Genomic DNA, 17,875 nt, shown 5'->3' with positions numbered 1-17,875 from the left:
AAAAGACAATAAAAGATCAGAGATTCTCTTGAACGCCCAAAATTTTCTAAAATTCAAGTTTTTTTCCTAGAAATTTAAATTTTCAAAATATTAAAATTTTAAATTTAAATAAAATATTACCTCCATCCATCCTTTAATTTTTTTTTACTTACATCCACCCTTAGATCTTTGAGACTCATTTGGGAGCAAAAAATACAAAACCAAGGCTCAATTTGTTTTTTTTTTTTTAATATTTCATCTTTTACTTCCATTTTTAAAAAATTAATTTTCTAGTTGTTGATTTTTTTTAAAATGAAAACAATCTCTTTTTTTTTGTTTTGTTTTAAAATTTTAAACCCTTTGTACGGAGCCTAATTTTCCAAAAGAAAAAAACGAACGCCCATGTATTAGGCAAATAAAAATTTCAAATTAACGTACCGGTTTATATATGCATAAGTTTATAGAGTAGGAATGATGTTGAAAATAATCAGAATGCACCATTTATTTAACAGAATACCTAAAATTCGTATGTGCTTGTTAAAATTACGATCCTCATGAGGTTCCTCACATCTTCAACACTTGGGTGCCTAGCTAATATACAGGGCTTCAAATCATAAATAAAGTTAAAGACATAAGCTGATTTACATACTCTCCTCCTCCACTTTTGAATATATTAACTTTTCTGCTTTTTCAGTATCTTTTCTTCTCAATCATAAATAAAGGATATTGAAAATGGCTTCAGAAGGGGCAAAACATCCAACACAAACGTATATGGAAACACTACATTTGACCCCACATTAGACATTCATGAATTACATCTACTACAGTTGCCAGGTTACTGAGAACATCCAACATCAAATGTAGATAATGGAACCATGCAAAAAATTCTCAACCTCTTGGTTTACCTTCGACACAAAACCACTTTCACTTGATGCATAGCCGGTACTTATTTGGAAGCAGAACTTGCAGCACATGAAGCTTGGGCACTGGTCTCAGTCAAAGGAGTTTCTACACCAGCATCTACAATCTGGTGGTTATTTGATTCTGGATTAGACCCATCTTCCAAAATGCTTGATACAGTAGGACTGGCAATATTATCTCTGGTTTCAACAGGCTCTATCGTGCGCAAGACTGTTGCATTGCTGCCATCATTAACCTCTCTCCTAATTTCAAAACCCAGACCTGCCATGGAAGTGTTGCGAGAGAAAAATCTCTCCTTCCAACCCCTTGTACTCTTTGAAATTGACTCTCTGTACCTTAAAATGATCCATATTTCAAAAGACAAGTGCAAGTCTATAATAAATTATGTAAAATTAAAACATCAAAATATCACCCATGTTAAAACCTCAAATATTTCCTACAGCCAGTACCTCATTGAAACAGCATTAAACCGTGATTTCAATGATTCTGAAAATGACTGGAAATCCGAAGGTCCAGCTCGATCTTGACTATTAGGAGAAGACTGATTAGGAGACCTCCTGCAACAAAAGAATATAGTATTGTGATTGACATGACGGTAGGTTGAAAATTGTGTTGTTTACCTAAGAGAACTACCTAATAACAGATATATAAGGATAATCAAGGTAGAAAAAAGTAATTACCTATTGTTAACGGGAACGGAATTCCCTAGACCATTGACAAAAATTACATTGGAGCGAGATGCAGAGGCAGACTGCTGATCAGCTTGGGCAGAAGTTTCAGGAGTAATTGATACCAAAGATTCTTCCCCCACAGTTCTTGAAGGCGAGGATGGAGTGCCAACAGTGATTGTAGGGGCTGGTTGAACTTCTCCTTGAGTTGCAACTAGTGAAGATATAGGACCAGTAGAAGGTGCATTTGGATGTGTTGAAAATACCAAGAATTGTGGACGACCTTGAATTGATGACCTATTCCTCATACCTTCCCTCCTTGCAATGTGACGTGCTCGCCCCATTGCAGCAGCAGCAGCCAAGTGCTGGATTATGCGCTCATCAAGTTCAGCATCATTTGTCCCCATTGGCAACTGCATAGAATGCAAGTGTACGAGTAAGGTTATTTCTTTAGAAATTGGGCTTAACAGTCAATGAGAATGCTAGACGTCTAACTAGCAGAGGACAAATACAAACATGCTGCAGTTCAAAATCCCCCAGCGTTGGATGATGAAATATGGCTGCATTTCTAGAAGGATTAAACCTAAAACTCCTTTCACGTTCAACAGCCTCAAGCAACTCCTGGCTGCCAAAGCAAGAGAAATGATTAGAATGTAATATAAATGGGGAAGAAGAATCTGGATCCAGTAATAAAACATAGATAAACTACCAACCTGGTTGGATCTTTCAGGCTAATTGGCTGCCAGCACATTGGGCACTGAGAACTCCTCTGACACCTACAAGATTAAAATAGAAAAAATAAGAAATAAGATAATAATACTTTCTTGCTCTTTCCATCTTTTAGCAAGTAGCATGAACTCCAATCATATCTCATATATGATACGAACATCAATAGAACATTCAACAAATAAATTCACATCAGATTCTTTTATCACATGGAATGATTGGAGCTGAAGAGGGTCACATAGTTCTTGCAGTGGTAATTCTAAAACTACACTGTGGGAAAATAGATATTTCTCCTACATTACCCATGATATGCAGCAGTATCAACGTAATTTCATAGTCATTCTGTCTGACTGCTACATAAAGAACATAAGCCAAATGCAGGAAGACCTAGGATGTAGAAGCTCATGAGTGGTTCCACTGATTTGGATTCCTATATATCCAGTCATGTGGTACTTCTTGTAATATATATGTAAGAACTATACTATAAAAATTATAGCTCCGAGATTATGGCAATATGGAAGAAGCTAGCAATTTAACCTGGAGATCATGTGTTCATACATCAGAAACATATCCTCCCTAATACTCTCTTACATTCCAGTATTCTGTACTTCTGTAAGTATCAATCAGAACATAGACTTCTTAAAAGATATTATACAAACACAACATAACCCCAACAATAACCCCACTTCGTTCAACCTACATAACTCTTATAAATGCCTAAGTTGCTATTTACTTCACATATTTTATAGAATTTTCTAAAATCTCTTGTAGAAATCCATGCTGATATCAAGCATCACATAAACATAGCAGACATAAAGCAATTTGTCATGCATATTCTCACATCATAATTTATGTAAGTCTAGACAAAAGAAAATTGCCATGATCTTAGTAATAACGAAGTGTATAAGAATGCACCAGTTTGCATAGTAAATATAACGACATAAATGAAGCACAACATTAGCCAGGAAATATGGAGGCAGAAGGAGTAAAGGAATCTTGAGCTACTAGCACTGGACCAGCCATTATATCCACCCTTTAGGGGGTAGAACCTGCAGACCCTATCTTGAACTCAAACCAAAAACCTAGGGGTTATCCTCATTTCCATAGGGGGAGAAAAGAAAAAGGGCTATCCAGAAGTACATGAAGACTAGAAAAATGAAGAGGCAAGTGAAACTAGGTGAAACTTAGAGCCACATAAAATAACAAACAAAAGACAACATGGTGATCTATCAACATCAGTGTTCCTCCATTAAAGTTGCACAACTAATGAGATTCAAACCAAAGATATAACAAGGTTATGAAGAAAAACAAATGTCCTGGATTACTACAAAAAAGCAATAACTCAAATAAAAAAAGTAAAATGAGGAAAAGATGAGAGGAAATTGGCAGCAGTAATTAGAATTAAATAGTACGTAAATGAATAATTTTGCACCAAGCCACCACTTCATCATCAAAGAAATATGCATAGAAGCCAAATGCAAAGCGTTTTATAATATCTGCCATCTAACCAAAATACTTGCTGTACTCCGGCCTTATATCACCACACATATGTGGTAATCTCAAGCCTCAAAGGCCAATCTCCGACACACAAAAAACTTTAAGCATATGTGGTAACCTTAGATTTGAATACTTCACTCTTTGGCTTTTTTGGAGAGAAATAAATAGACCCTGCTTTTGAAGGAGAAAAGATAACCATATAAAGCTCCTGCTTTCATGGTTCTCATCCCTTTCGAACACAAGCTTCCATGGTCTAAATAAATAGTCCATCTCTTTTAATATTAACAATAGATGGTCCATTCATATATTATGAAGGTACATGATGTTATTGGTTTATTCTACCTCTATCTTTATAATCTAGCATTCCACATGCATTGTTGTCCCCTTGGTCCCCAACTGCATAGCAAAGTTTTCATTCTTTTAACTCGTCCAAAAAAAAAAAAGGTATTTTCAAATTGAAACATTTTTGGAACATAAATGATATAATGACAATTACGGATTTACCAATTCATTGTTCCTAAGAATGACAAATAATAAGACAAAATCCAAACCTTTCCTAATTAAGGAGAAAAATGTGAAGTGATAATACTGATAAATTTCACAAAGTGTGGCCCAATAATGTCTAATTTACAGCTTTAATTTGTTAATCTGTTTCCTAGAATCCTCACTTTCAGATTCCTCAACCAGTCTCTAACATCAACATAAGCATCCAAAGAACAACAACTTCCTTTCCTAATAGAAAGTATTTATCTTCAAGAAACTTTCTTTTAGAATTTAAAAGATTTGGGAATGTTTGATAGCTAATTTTTTATTCCATGGACAAAAAAAAGTACACATCAGGCCTCATCCATAGTTTGCAATGCTCCCTTATCACAAACATGATGTTATACCAACAATATTGATGGAGGTTTTACCTCTTTTCTGGTGATACAAAAATGAAATGAATAATGTCCCTTCCATGCTATAAAGTTTATAGTGATGCTGTAGTACTGCTTCAGATCTGACGGCTCGCTAGAGTAGAATGCAGCTTGATTCCACTTAAGCATCATAAGTACATATCTATATTATTCTGTTATAATTTGTGAATCTCCCTATTTTAAGAATAGGGAAGAGAAGCCAAAAGTTCTAAACAATAAGAGAAGAACAGAAGCTACATTAATCCCCACTGACAAAGGACTGATTTTATGAGTCTAATCAATTAGAGAATTTTCCTAGCCCTGACTGATTTATAAAAGTATAGTCAAGTTCAAGTTCGCTTGAAAGTAGACCAGCAAGGCATCTACGATGACTCTTATAAAATGGATATAGATTACCATTCAAGAATGCACTGAAGATGAAACTCGTGCTTGCAGCAGGTCACCTGCAAGGGATGCAACGAATAAGTATCAAAGAAATGTCCATTCACATATAAAAAATATAGGAATAAAAAATTTAAGACATACATACCGTGGATGGATCACTTTCACAGAATGCTTCAAGGCATATACTGCAGGCATCATCACAAGCATCCTGAATTCCCCCTTCCACAAAAGCTGCAGCTGAGGTTATATGCGCCTCAGATTTGGAATCTTCCATCTCCTGCAAGGCCAAACACCAAAGTTTCCCTTTTTTTATAATGAACATAAGTCTTAGGTACAAAATGGAGCCAACAGTGACCAGAAGAGAAATTAGCATCTTGATAAAGACTAAACCATGGAAACATATATAGTCAACACTGATGCAAGACACTGATACTACACCGATGAGATGCATAAATCAGTTCACTTAGACAAAAGATCAACAAAAGTTAAGCCCTAAAAATATATAATAATTTGAATTTTTAAAAAAAATACAAGAACAGAATCTCCAAAATCCACAATAAATATTAACCAACTAGTAAAACTCTGACCAACCAAACTCCCCCAGAAAACAAAATCAAAGAAACACATATCATTTACTTTACCTCCACTTGAGGGTTGAGAGTTTATAAGTAAAGAAAACCTGCTAATTATCAACCAATATCTTGATCAACAAAACAAAGAAGCCTTTTAGAAGAAAACCCTAGACTTTAAGGTTTTTGGATGGTAACAGAGCGTGGTGGTAAAGAAGGAGATGGAGTTGGGCACAAGGTAAAGGTAAAGGTAAAGGTAAAGGTAAAGAACGGAAAGGCGAAAGCTGGGTCGGTGATCGTATTTTGTTGTTTTCCATTATTTTTTATATTTTTATGCCACAATTCCTACTTATTTTTTCTCCTTTAATATTGTCGTGTTCTATATTTTAGACACGTGGAAATTATACTATAATATCTTTGACTTATTTCTGATTTTACTATTTCATACATATCACTGCCCATAGCTATTCTTGTGACGCATGGCATGTATATGTTTAGAAGTGCAGTGTTACGACTTCAAGAATTTTGTAAATTGCATTATTATGAAAGTAAATTTAAATGTAATCAAATTAATTTTTGCAAATTTTGATTAACACAATTTTGGGATTCATTTTGTTATAAAAGTTAAATCTACTCTACTCTCAAAATTTCTTCGATTGTTACATTCATTCTCCCAAAACCAAAATAATTAACTCTACATAAAATGCCAAAAGCACACTCATTGTGTAAATAGAGCAGGCTCCAAATAACTTTATCTCAATTCAAAAATGAGATAAAATTAAAATATCTCAAAATATTATCTCTTTAATTCTTGAAAGGCTTCTCGTTTGATCAGCTTCAAATATTTTAAATCACAAGATAGAGTTCATGCAATTTTGAACTCTTTCATTTTCTTTAAAATTACCGTCAACCAATAAGGTTTACTCCACCTTATATCTAGTTCCTTTTATGTATAAAATGTCCTACATTTACTGCCTAATTAAGACATTAATTACGTACACAAATCAAAGACAGTCAACCACAAATATAATGTTGCGGTTTCAGGGTGATGAGAAATTGGTTTAATTTTTTTACACTTGGGTTAAATAATATGTCTTATCCCATAATACAAATATTCTCAAGCTCTAAATTCTGCCTTTGTTCGGGAATTGGATGTAATTGAATATTGATGGTGCAATAAAGGAGGATTCAGGGTTAGCTACGATTGGGGGTGTCATGCGAGACAAGAACGGGAGATGGATTCTTGGCTACAATCAATTTTTGGGGAGTTATTCTATCTTGGACGTTGAATTATGGGGTATTCTGAATGGTTTGGTGATTGCACTTGATCGGGGATTTGACAGTTTGATTTTTCTTTCAAACAATTTGGAGGCGGTACAAGCTATACAAGGCAGTTATTTAAGGGTATTGAATTCTGCTTTGGTTAGAAGAATTTGACAATTATTGGCTAAACCAATGCAATGGTCAATCCATCACGTATCTAGAGAAGACAACAAAGAGATAGATGAACTTACAAGAATGACTATTGATAAAAAAAAGGAGGCCTGTAATTATTTGGAATGCCCCCAATACGGGCTTGGCCATAATCTAAAGTAGGTTTATTGTAATGGTTTTTTTTAAAGGTAAATTTTTAATTCATTCAATGAATGGAACCATACAATTCAAAGGAAAAAAAATAACAAACACTCATTATAGATGGTAAAGGACAAGTTCTATCAACAGAACAAAGGTTTTAGCCTCTACATCAATAGTACATCATTACATGTTGATAATTGGCTTTGCCACAACTCATGCTCGACATAGTTGGAGTGATTCCAAGCACTTAATACGATAAGAAAATCAGCCTCGGATGATCCAAAGCAACAAGCAAAAATCAACAAAAGAATCGAAGATTCACCAAACTAGAGAAGATGGCAACAAAAACATCCCTAAAACCACTTTTAAAACTAAGGCTACATGCATAAGCAAAACTAAAAAATGTGCTAGAAGGGTAGGCAAAAACTTTTAAAATTGAAAACTCATTAAACAATGGAAAAACAAACAAAAAAAAATATAAAACTTAAAACAATACAAGTCCCAATTGACTCATGAAATCATTTATTATTCTGAAATACTCTCAAAATAGAAATAGATTAAGAAGTTGACGAAGAGCCACCCATTTTCCAAGAAAAAACTACTGGTTGTCGATGGAGTTTTAGTTTGTCCATCACAACTTGTGAAGACAACAAAGATATACACAAAATAGATCTGCAAACTAAAAAGAGAGAAACATGTGAAGTGAATGAGAAGAATGAAAAAAAAAGATTGATGGGAGGGAGAAAAAGGTGAGTGATAGCCAGCCCGGAGGTTGGCACCGCTGAGCAAAACAAAATATAAAGAGCATATGCTTAGAAATTTTTTTATTGTAATGTTTTTTTGTTCACCAAAAATGAATAAATAAATAATGAGTTGAACAAGGAACTTCAATATTTAAATTTTTTAATAAATATGATGAATTTGACAAACAATAAAAAAAATGAAAATTAAATAAAGTGTTAAAATTTTTTAATATAATTTGAGTTACAATAAATTATTTCTGCCTATTCACGTAATCCTTTCATTGTGAATAAGATAATTTCATGATTTATATTTGATTTTCTCTTTGATTGTCTTTCTAAATAATTTCAACAAGATCCTATTATCGTATTACTTGGCAAGAACATGAAACTTTTTCAATTGCCAAAAATCACCTTGAAATCTAATAATCAAATTAGATGGTAGATCTGGATATCATTTGCATAAATTTCGACGTCATTTAGTCATGGAAAAAGGAATCATATTTGATTTAGTCATCAAATAATAAATACGAATTTAAACTTTTTATATTTTTTTTTCAAGGAAAAGGTTAAAAGAAAAAAAAGTTCTGTCAAAAATTTAAAAAAAAAAAACACATTTTCAAAATTCATAACTGATTTAAATGCATGCTTCCACATCTTTTCAATTATTTATTAGTATTTCCAAAATCATAAATCCGAATACTTTTTAATTTGAAAATAAAATATCTCTATAGACTATAATCATAACTGATTTGGGAAATTTAATTTCTCTTACCAAAACTCGTTCAGTTATGCAGCTATAAATTAATTCTTTTTCCGATGATTTTTATCAGCATAACAAATACACAAAGTGAAAAGATAGAAGAAAAACAATGAAGTCAATTGCCATTTGCCTTGTTCTTTTACTAGCTTTCCTCTCCCCTTCTCTTTCCCAAGGTACTACTAAAACATAATAAACACCCGAATTCAATTAATTCATATTATCACCTTTAAAATTTTATTCTAATGTCCAAATGTGTTAATGTTTGTAGGTACCCAATTTTGCCCGATTGAGCTAACGATGGATGGGTCACCATGTGGGGAAAATGGGAAGTATGATTGTGTTGAAGTGATGATTGCCAGGTATGGGGCTTCAGCAATGCCCAATACCTGTTCTTGTACTACTTTGCCAGATATGCAACGTACCTGCAATTGCCTTATTGTTTGTCAAAACTCAAAACTACTAGATTAGTGCTTCTACTCTTACTCTTAAGCTTTCACCTACTTTGCTTAATTTCTAATCATGGTTATAGTTTATATGCATTTTCTCTCAAATTATCATCTCAAATAATACTTGTATATGATATGACTCCACATCAAAGCCATCTAACTTATTGAAACAAAAGATAATCACAATAGAAATTTACAACTTTTGTTAATAAAATCCAGAGTTAGATATATAGAACTGCATGCTTAGTTGATAGAGGACACAAAATAAAAAGGAAAAAGTGATTGGGATGAATGAATTAAAAGCACTGGTAATTGGTAAATTAGCCTTAGGGAAGCAAAAATATATTGTGATCATTGGAAGTAGAACCCACAGCTTATAAACGTTTTGAATATCCAGAACCTCTGCATTTCTTGCAAAGTATCAATCCTACAACAATACCAGCAATGGGGTTAACAAATAAGAGCAAGGAGGTTCAGTCCAACAGATTGAAACATTATTTCAACAATGAATGATTAAACAGGATGTCACACAAGAAATGGGGCCTATACTAGGAGTTGGATTGCATTTTGCCCCACTACTCAATAAATGGACAAACTAGTCCCTGTACATTAGATTAATGAGCAAATTGGTCATTTCTGTTAAAAATTTCATCCATTTGTATTGTTAAAAATTGATTCATGTACGTCAACAAAAGAAATGAATGATTTTTTAATAGAAGGACCAGTTCGCTCTTTGATTTAACGTACAGAGACTAATTTGTCTATTTTTTAGTAGAGGGGGTAAAATACATTCTGAATCCTAGTATTACTGCCTCCATGGTACTTTTATCCACAATAACTCATATACACAATAACTTCCAAGTTAATGCACATTCTGGTGATGTAAAGTCTATTGAGAAACAGCCACTGTAATGGTAGCAAAAATAAGGTCTAGGACATGTATCAAGTAAAATTAAACAATCAATAAAGCATCCTTCGGTATTTTTGGTGCAAAGGAGATCATAGGTGGAGGGTAGGAGAAAGTGTTCCAATGCAGGGATTGGAGTGCCAGACCTGCTAGGATGTCACCTTTTAAGGATAGGTTGGGTACGAGAACCAATTGAGCTAAGCCTGAGTTCTGACCTTTAAGTAAATCTTACCTGCACCTTTACACACCCGACAATCGATCAAGCCTGTTTCTTGCTTCATCTTACCATCTTCGCAAAAGACACATTTTGTACCTCCTGCATCCATCACAATAACACATACATTTATCAACACGCTGCATTTCCTCGACAAATCACATGTTTTTTCACAAGAAGATGCAAGGGTTCTATGGAGGAAGCCAGGAAGGAACTTGATTTAATCATTGCCAAATAAGAACCAAAACTTAAAAGAAACAAATTATAGTTTCTTCTAAACTATTCTTTAAACACAAGGATTCAATTTAGTAAAGTTCTTGACACCACCAAAGATTATGATTTGCCAATTCTAATTGGAACACAGGCTATTTTAAGCTATGCTACTTTGCTTCATTATCATCATTCCAAAAACAGTGGAAAAGAAAAAAGTAACCAAAAAGTGAAAAAAAAATACCATTTCCAGCACAACGATCACATGGGACGGGATCACCCTGAAAAACCCACCAAGAGAAAGTGGAAAAAGATAATTTTTAATCCATCAAATTCCAACATATATAAGTACCAAATTTGTTTTTTAAATGAAGGGTATTTGATAGAAGGGAAATACCTTGAGGCCAAGAAAGAGAGAGAGTGCAATGGCAGCCAAAACACTGATAGTGGCAAGAAAATTTTGGGTATCTAAGGGCTTATCAAAACCGGTGAGCAACAAAACAGGGTGGAGAATGAGCCTTGTGGGGTGATATAGAAGCTTCCTACGTTTAGAATTGTTGGTACGGGACAGTGTGGAAATATCTTGCTTTGTTAGGGATAGTTGAGGGAGGAAATGATTAGTTGAAGAGGAGGAAGAAGAAGAAAAAGGAGAGGATAGAGGATTGAGGGATGAAAAACATAGCGTGGCCATGGATAGCAAATACAAGGATCTTGTGGAGCTGAGTTCGGTACTTTGATTCCTACATTTGCCTTTTTTTTTTCCTGGCCTGACAGATTTGCCCTTTTATGTTGGTGAAGTTAAACAATTCATTTTAATAAATCATAAATGCAAAAATATTTTTTAATCGTTTTTTAAATATCAAGTTTGTTACTTTGATTCAATCCATAAAATGTAAGAATTGTTATTTTATATTATTTTTCATGTTTCTATCATAGAACGATAGTATTAAACATGGTTTCATTATTAAAAACAAAATTTTATTTCTATTTCTCAAATGTGCTTTTCAATTTTTAAAAATAGAAAATAAATATTATTCTTAAAAATAAAAATATGAAAAATACTTTTGTTGTTTTATAAATTTCACTTTTGTTTCCAAAAACTATTTTTAAAATTTTAAACATGTTTTGTTTAGAAATAACCTCTGTTTTCTGAAACTAAATGGAGTATTAATCTTTATAGACCTTAAAATTGTTATTAGTATATTAAATAAATTAAACTCAAACTGTGTTCAAGAAGAAAGTTGTTTAGGAATTTTTATAAAATATTTAAAACTTGTTTAACATTCATTTATTATTGGATTACAATACAATTATTATGAACCTCAAGTTTGGTATATTGGTTTGGGTGTTTACCGTTCTCTAGGATAACTTGGGTTGACTCATAACAATGAGTTGTCTCTCCTTCTAGGAGCTTCTTTACTGCCTTGTGCCGACATCAAGCGTTGCTTCACCAAAGTTTGTCACAGTTTCTTTCATGTGTTTACCCCTATCTTTCCATTTTTATCCACTCCCTTGTCTCAATATTTTGTTTCCTTAGCTATTTTCTCTCTCCTTGCCTCTCCTTTTCTTTTCATCATTGGTTCTTTAACAGGTTTTCTTCTTTTAGTCATTTTTGTTGTGAATTTAAGGGGTATTACTAATCAAAATTTTGTAGACATAAAGAATGCAATACATAGTGATAATGTACAAATTTTCTTATTTAAAGAAATCAAATTGTACATCGTATATTTTAATTTTAAGCGGTGATAACTAATGTATGTTGTAAGTTTAGGTCAATTATTTTTCAATTTTCATTTTCTTTCATCTTTCATTAACATAGTGGTAAATTTTTTCATTAAAAAAAGAAAAAGGAGGTTTTTAAAAACTCTTAATCTTTGAGTTTCCCATATATGACAACCAAAGGGATTAATTGCAACATAAACACTTTGGTGTTTTTCGTTTTTTATAGGGCTTCCGCTATTTGAAATTTCCTCATTAATCCCCATCATTTGAAATCAATTCATAATTCACAAATTTTTATGTTACTATCATTTTTAGTAATCACAAGACACCTAATTGGAATTAATCCACAAACCTTAAAAAATCTCCCTCCTTTCATCGCGACTGGTAAAAAAGGGGCGGCAATTCCCTTCTTATTATTTGGAAATGAAAAGCTTCCATTATTTTGGTAACTTAAAATCTGTATTTTTCAAAAATTAATAAATTAGTCCTTGTACTTTTATTTTATACTTTACTTTTTAAACCACGTTGAGCTGAGTCTTCGGTCGAGTGGCTCACTCACATTGTTGACTCACTTAGAATCTTTTAAGGCTAAGATCAATAGTTCAACCTTCCTCTCATAAATTATAATAATCTTAATGGAAGGTTGGAACAACCCATCGCGGAGAGACTACTAGTCCCTTAAAAAGTCTCACACAGATAATACTGTCAATATCGCAACGATTTGAATGATCCAATGCCCAACCTAACATATTGTGAGTTAACTCGTAATTTTCTTTTCCAGGAAAATCTGGGGTGGGTAAAAGGATTAGTTTAATATGGAATGATTGCCTGCTTCTTTTTCCTTGATAGAGCCTAGTAGTTATTAGACCGGTAAAAGTACAAAGATGTTCACAACTTGAGATCTGTCCATAGCTAAAATAAGCAAACATCCCCCTACATTCATGCCAACACTCATATGCCCATGTTCTTGGTGGGTTAGGCATCGGAGATTGAAAATCCAGACGCACCGAAACCAATTTCGAAATCGAACGAAATGCAAGTTAATTGTGGAATTCCATCACCCGTTAATGTCATCTTAAGCGTGTAGGAACCCTGCAAAAGCAATACATAGAAAATATCAGCTAATTGCCTCTTGTGTTAACTACCCCGTAATATATAACTCGAATTAAGAGTTCTAGATCACTTTTGGTCATACTTCCCTCCTAAGAAAGAGTAAATCTGGGTTCTGGACCTGACTGATAGTTAAGAACCAGATTGGTTTAAATATGCAACCAAATGGTGCATTAACACTTTCATGACATACGAAAAGCTAGAATATCAGATTGTCAAAATGATCTAAGAGTTCAAAACAATGACAATTCAAGCCAAGTTGTAAAGAAACAAATAAAAAACAAAACTTCGAAAGCAAAACAGGTTAAATGCAGACAAGAGAAAAAGATAAGCAAAGATCAGTGTTGTCAAGTGTGCAAGGCACACTGAGGTAATAGAACCCTCATATCGGATTGAAGTGAAGTGCAATATCTATATGCGCTAGTTTTGGTTTTTGCCTACAAATATATATACACAAACATCCATATCAAGTTTAAGATATATAATAAACTCTGAAGTGCAGTCTAGTTTTTCTACAAAACATGCATATTGTTCTATTGTTCAGTATGCATGATTTCCTTATGGGTCATGTCTATTGTTGAATATTCAAATACTGAGATGTATAGAATATGATACTATCTCTTTCTTGCTACTAAAGGTATATCTAACAAAATAATAATAATAAGAAAAAAATATTAAAAGAGCAATGAGGCCTTGGGACCTTGAATTCACAAGTTCAAGTTCCACCATGTGCAAAATAATGTGTGGACTTGTTAGTTAACTTGAATTAAGTTATTTAGTTTATTATTTCTAAAGATTGATCCTGTTTAGACCTATTGATATAATTAGTCATAATTTCAAAAAACTAAAATAAAAGAGGACTTCAATGAGGTGGGGTTTCTTTTATTCCTATCGCCTTACAGTAAGGCGTGCCTAGGCACACCAAGCATGCACCCTGATCAAATGGGCCTCACTTGAAAGGGTCTGAAGCACTCCTGCACCTAGGCGCACGCCTTGACAACAATGGTGAAAACAAGGTCTTGGATTTGAACAAAACCATTGGAGTTTTACCTTTAATTGCCTAAAGAGAAGTGAAAATTTACAAGGGCTATTGGTAGTTCTACTCTATGTTACTTGCACTCAAAAATGGGTATCTTCAATTTTTCTAAGTTTTTTCCATGCATTTGGAGGGTTTCTAGAGGGCCATATTTCCATACCCATGTCCGAAAATGTAAAGTACATGGGTGTCAGACAGGGGTACTTTAAGGAATGTGAAGAGTTGGAACAAAATGGGTTCTATCCACTAAAATCCCTTGAAACGTCCATTACAGATTAACCAAACATGGGGTGAAAATAACAGTGAACGTCATCATGAATAATAAATTGAATATTTCAAAGCACATCAGGCATGGATGAGTTTCGGATTTCCCATCCCAGGCTAACATATTGAAACATAGTGCAGGTCAGTTTTAACAGATGAGCAGCAGGTCAAAGGCAAAGTGTCAAGCAACTTCTAAACCTAGTTGGAAATTAACCATAGAAATGGAATTAAATGAAGCAAACATCCATTTGATGACAACATGTAAAATGGTTAGGAATTAACAAAGGAAGTCACATATAAGGTCAAACAAAGGTGTCTATGAGATTTCTTATTGTTCCTGCATGAGACTTGAGGACAATGAGTCGTTACTAGATATAACTTTGAAGACCGGTTTGCATTCTGTCTTAAACATATGCTGTTTTCAGCGTTTCTTTTCCTTTTTCTATTTCAAAAAGCTAAGGGCGACGTGGGACCTTAGAAATGTGAGATACTAGATCAATCATGAAGCATTCAACCAAGCATATTGCTTTACCTAACTGAATGGCTAGTTAAACATCTCAAAGTTCAAGTGAGTGTATAAAGGCACCTCACAGGTAGTATAACCTTAAAAAAAAAGTTATGGCCATATGTGGAACTTACCGGTGGAGTAAATCCAGGTAAAACTTGATTGTGAGAGAGTACAAAGTTGCCAACTGCAATAGGACAGGATGTTTCCTCACAAAGTGGATGCGTTTCTTGATGGATATGAAACCCAAAGTAGGAAACATCAATCACTGCTTTGCCTCCAGAGATTGCTTGACCAGTAGAAGCTGAGATGGAAAAGGTGGCTGGCTTGCCACTAACCACTGGATTAGGTGATATATCGATTCCATTGACTTTCACAACATAATTACCTCCATTATCTGCATTGCTTTCAATCCAGAAATAGATCATGCATATATTAAGATCAAAAGGCGAAGTAAATTAACACAGATAAAAAGGGGAAAAGAAATTAAGAATGTAACTAACATATATGAGTTCCCTAGTAGATATTTCAAGTAAAGGACAAGAACCCAACAACAATGTAGCAGAAAGAAGAAAACAGACCGCAATATTTGAAATCAGTGGCTTGAAGAAAAGGCAAGAAAAGCAAAGATACGGCTAAAAGGGCGAGCTTCAATTGAGTTGCTACAGTGTCCATTGCAGGATTGCTTACGAGAGTTTTCTTCGCTTCAGTCTCGAAATGCCAATTTACTCGGGAATAAATAATTGCTCTGTAAATATATTATCTATTCACATTGGAAAACTATCTTCTTTTTTTCGGTTGAAAGGGAACCAACACTGCAAAACTATCAGTCTCTTTTGTCTTGATGTCATTTCCATATTGAACATGGAAAGAGGCCAGAATCTGTTCCATGTTCATTGAATAATAATTGAAGAGGTGGGAAACCAGTTACATGGGCTCATAGCCTGTCTCTGGGGTATACATAAACCCAATGGGCCTCAACCTGGTATCCAAGATTAAAGAATTCGCATAAACAAAAAGATAACCATTAAATTGATTGTCATTATCTAATCTTTGGTGCCCCCAAGGACCAACTTGTCATAGTGCTGCTCCTTTTTACTGTTTTAACTTTAGTTCTTAGTCTAATTAACATTTTGGTATCCAGAGTTGTTACATCTCTCAATTTGCTATTGATATTTTTTTAATCAGTGGTTTAGGATTCGATTCTCACTTTGAGTATGAAACAGTTTTAAAATTCGTTGTCAGCGTCTAATCTTAATGAACCTAAAAATACAAAAGATTAGTCACTAAATTCACTCCAATAGTTACATTGAGAAACCAAAAAAAAAAAAATTCACTTCCCTCGCGCATATTAATCCAAAAATTGTAAGCTAGTGTTTTTTTTTGGTGTGTGTGAATTTGGTATCTTTAGTCAATCAAAATGCATGTCACCTCCTGCTCTTCAGTTGTTTCTCTTCTTTTTGAGCTGCTAAATATTCTTTTAAAAAAAAATTGGCGGCATGATGTAATGATTTAAATAAAATTTTTTAAATAGTTTAATAATTAAATTGTAAAAATTTTTAATTAAGCGATCAAAATAAAAATTTATCCATAATTTAATAACTAAAAGTATAATTTACCCATAAAAGGGTTATGTAAAAAATGGTGTTACCTTCTTTTATTTTCCTTTCCTTCCATTTCCCTTATTCTAGTGCAATCCAAGTGAAATAGGGTTTTCAATTGTTGCAGATGTGAAGAGATGGAGCTTTGGGAGCTTTGGGTTTCTTCTTCAGCCCAAATGAAAATTAAAGGAAATTTAAAAATTTAGGACAAATTAAATAGGTTTTTAAAATATATAAATATATATATTGATATAAAAATCCATAGAGGGATTGATGTGAATTGTTTTTTTTTAATTTAAGGTATATTTCATTTTTGTTTTATGGTTGATAAAGGTTTGACAATTTATTTTTTACAGACGAAGTTAGAATTTATTTTAGGGGTTAGGTTAAATTATAAAATTTTAAAGAGATTAAAATATAATTATACTATGTCACATGCTTATTATTTTAAAAAAGAATAAACTTGTGTATTTTTATAATTTTAAAAAATTAAAAGAAGTGAAATAATATTTTGTGATTTGAATTTTGAAGGGAGGCAAAGTCCCTGGGAACTCCTGGCGCCGTCGTATAGATGTAATTTGGTTAACCTGGGAGAACTAATCAGTCCCAACTTCATGGGCTAAAATGTAAATTAACCCCCTTTTATTTGCTAAACTAAAAGAAGAGGAGGAGTTGATGGTTGGGTTTAGGTTGTCAATGTCTGATGTTAGAGCATTATTTATTAATTAAATAAAGTAAAACCAATATTAATTATAAAAATCTGTATCCAAATCTTAAGTAGAAAGTGAGTTGTTTGGAATCTTAAATTGCTCTTGGAACAAGTTAATGAGCTCCAAAACACCACCCAAAGGATTCCCTTTCAACAAGCTAGGAATAATCACAAACAATTTTGTTGAGTCTAGTCTTACATTATAAACTAAAATAACATAGTTGGAAAATTTATATACTCCGCCTAATTAAATTGTTGAACCCATTTTTTTTGTTTTAAAAAAATGAAGCCACAATGTTTAAAATTGGATATATTGAGATATTGATGTTGCCCCTTGCACATCACACAATAATTTTGCCATTATTCAATTTCTATCTTTTGTAAGAAAAAATAAAAATTAAATTAAAAGAGT

At 33.2% G+C, this 17,875-nt stretch overlaps 3 protein-coding genes across 4 annotated transcripts; all 3 read right to left on the bottom strand.

Annotated features, from left to right (window-relative positions):
- Positions 1–616: 616 nt before the first annotated feature.
- On the bottom strand, positions 617–5,994 carry LOC107954231 (E3 ubiquitin-protein ligase RHF2A). 2 transcript variants are annotated; one of them, XM_016889729.2, is made up of 8 exons: positions 5,734–5,994; positions 5,238–5,369; positions 5,105–5,151; positions 2,282–2,344; positions 2,085–2,193; positions 1,581–1,981; positions 1,350–1,457; positions 617–1,235 (listed from the first exon to the last, which is right to left on the bottom strand). In XM_016889729.2, exons 2-8 carry the CDS (start codon positions 5,364–5,366, stop codon positions 926–928), a joined length of 1,167 nt encoding a protein of 388 aa, XP_016745218.2. In that variant the 5' UTR covers positions 5,367–5,369; positions 5,734–5,994; the 3' UTR covers positions 617–925. The 2 variants fall into 2 exon arrangements, with proteins under 2 accessions (XP_016745218.2, XP_016745219.2); XM_016889730.2 differs by having other exon boundaries at positions 617–1,229.
- Positions 5,995–9,362: 3,368 nt separating this feature from the next.
- Positions 9,363–11,299, bottom strand: LOC107954230 (protein BUNDLE SHEATH DEFECTIVE 2, chloroplastic). Its single transcript, XM_016889727.2, has 4 exons — positions 10,914–11,299; positions 10,761–10,797; positions 10,325–10,408; positions 9,363–9,612 (listed from the first exon to the last, which is right to left on the bottom strand). Exons 1-4 carry the CDS (start codon positions 11,205–11,207, stop codon positions 9,560–9,562), a joined length of 468 nt encoding a protein of 155 aa, XP_016745216.2. The 5' UTR covers positions 11,208–11,299; the 3' UTR covers positions 9,363–9,559.
- A 1,748-nt stretch (positions 11,300–13,047) lies between these two features.
- LOC107954229 (putative phosphatidylglycerol/phosphatidylinositol transfer protein DDB_G0282179) lies at positions 13,048–16,043 on the bottom strand. Its single transcript, XM_016889725.2, has 3 exons — positions 15,735–16,043; positions 15,288–15,550; positions 13,048–13,330 (listed from the first exon to the last, which is right to left on the bottom strand). The coding sequence occupies exons 1-3, from the start codon at positions 15,826–15,828 to the stop codon at positions 13,214–13,216; spliced, it is 474 nt and encodes a 157-aa protein (XP_016745214.1). The 5' UTR covers positions 15,829–16,043; the 3' UTR covers positions 13,048–13,213.
- Between the last annotated feature and the right edge of the window lie 1,832 nt (positions 16,044–17,875).

The sequence above is a fragment of the Gossypium hirsutum genome, chromosome D07 (assembly GCF_007990345.1).
Source record: "Gossypium hirsutum isolate 1008001.06 chromosome D07, Gossypium_hirsutum_v2.1, whole genome shotgun sequence".
Taxonomy (NCBI): domain Eukaryota; kingdom Viridiplantae; phylum Streptophyta; class Magnoliopsida; order Malvales; family Malvaceae; genus Gossypium; species Gossypium hirsutum.
The sequence above is the reverse complement of the archived record's forward strand: the minus strand, read 5'-3'. Positions and strand labels throughout refer to the sequence as shown.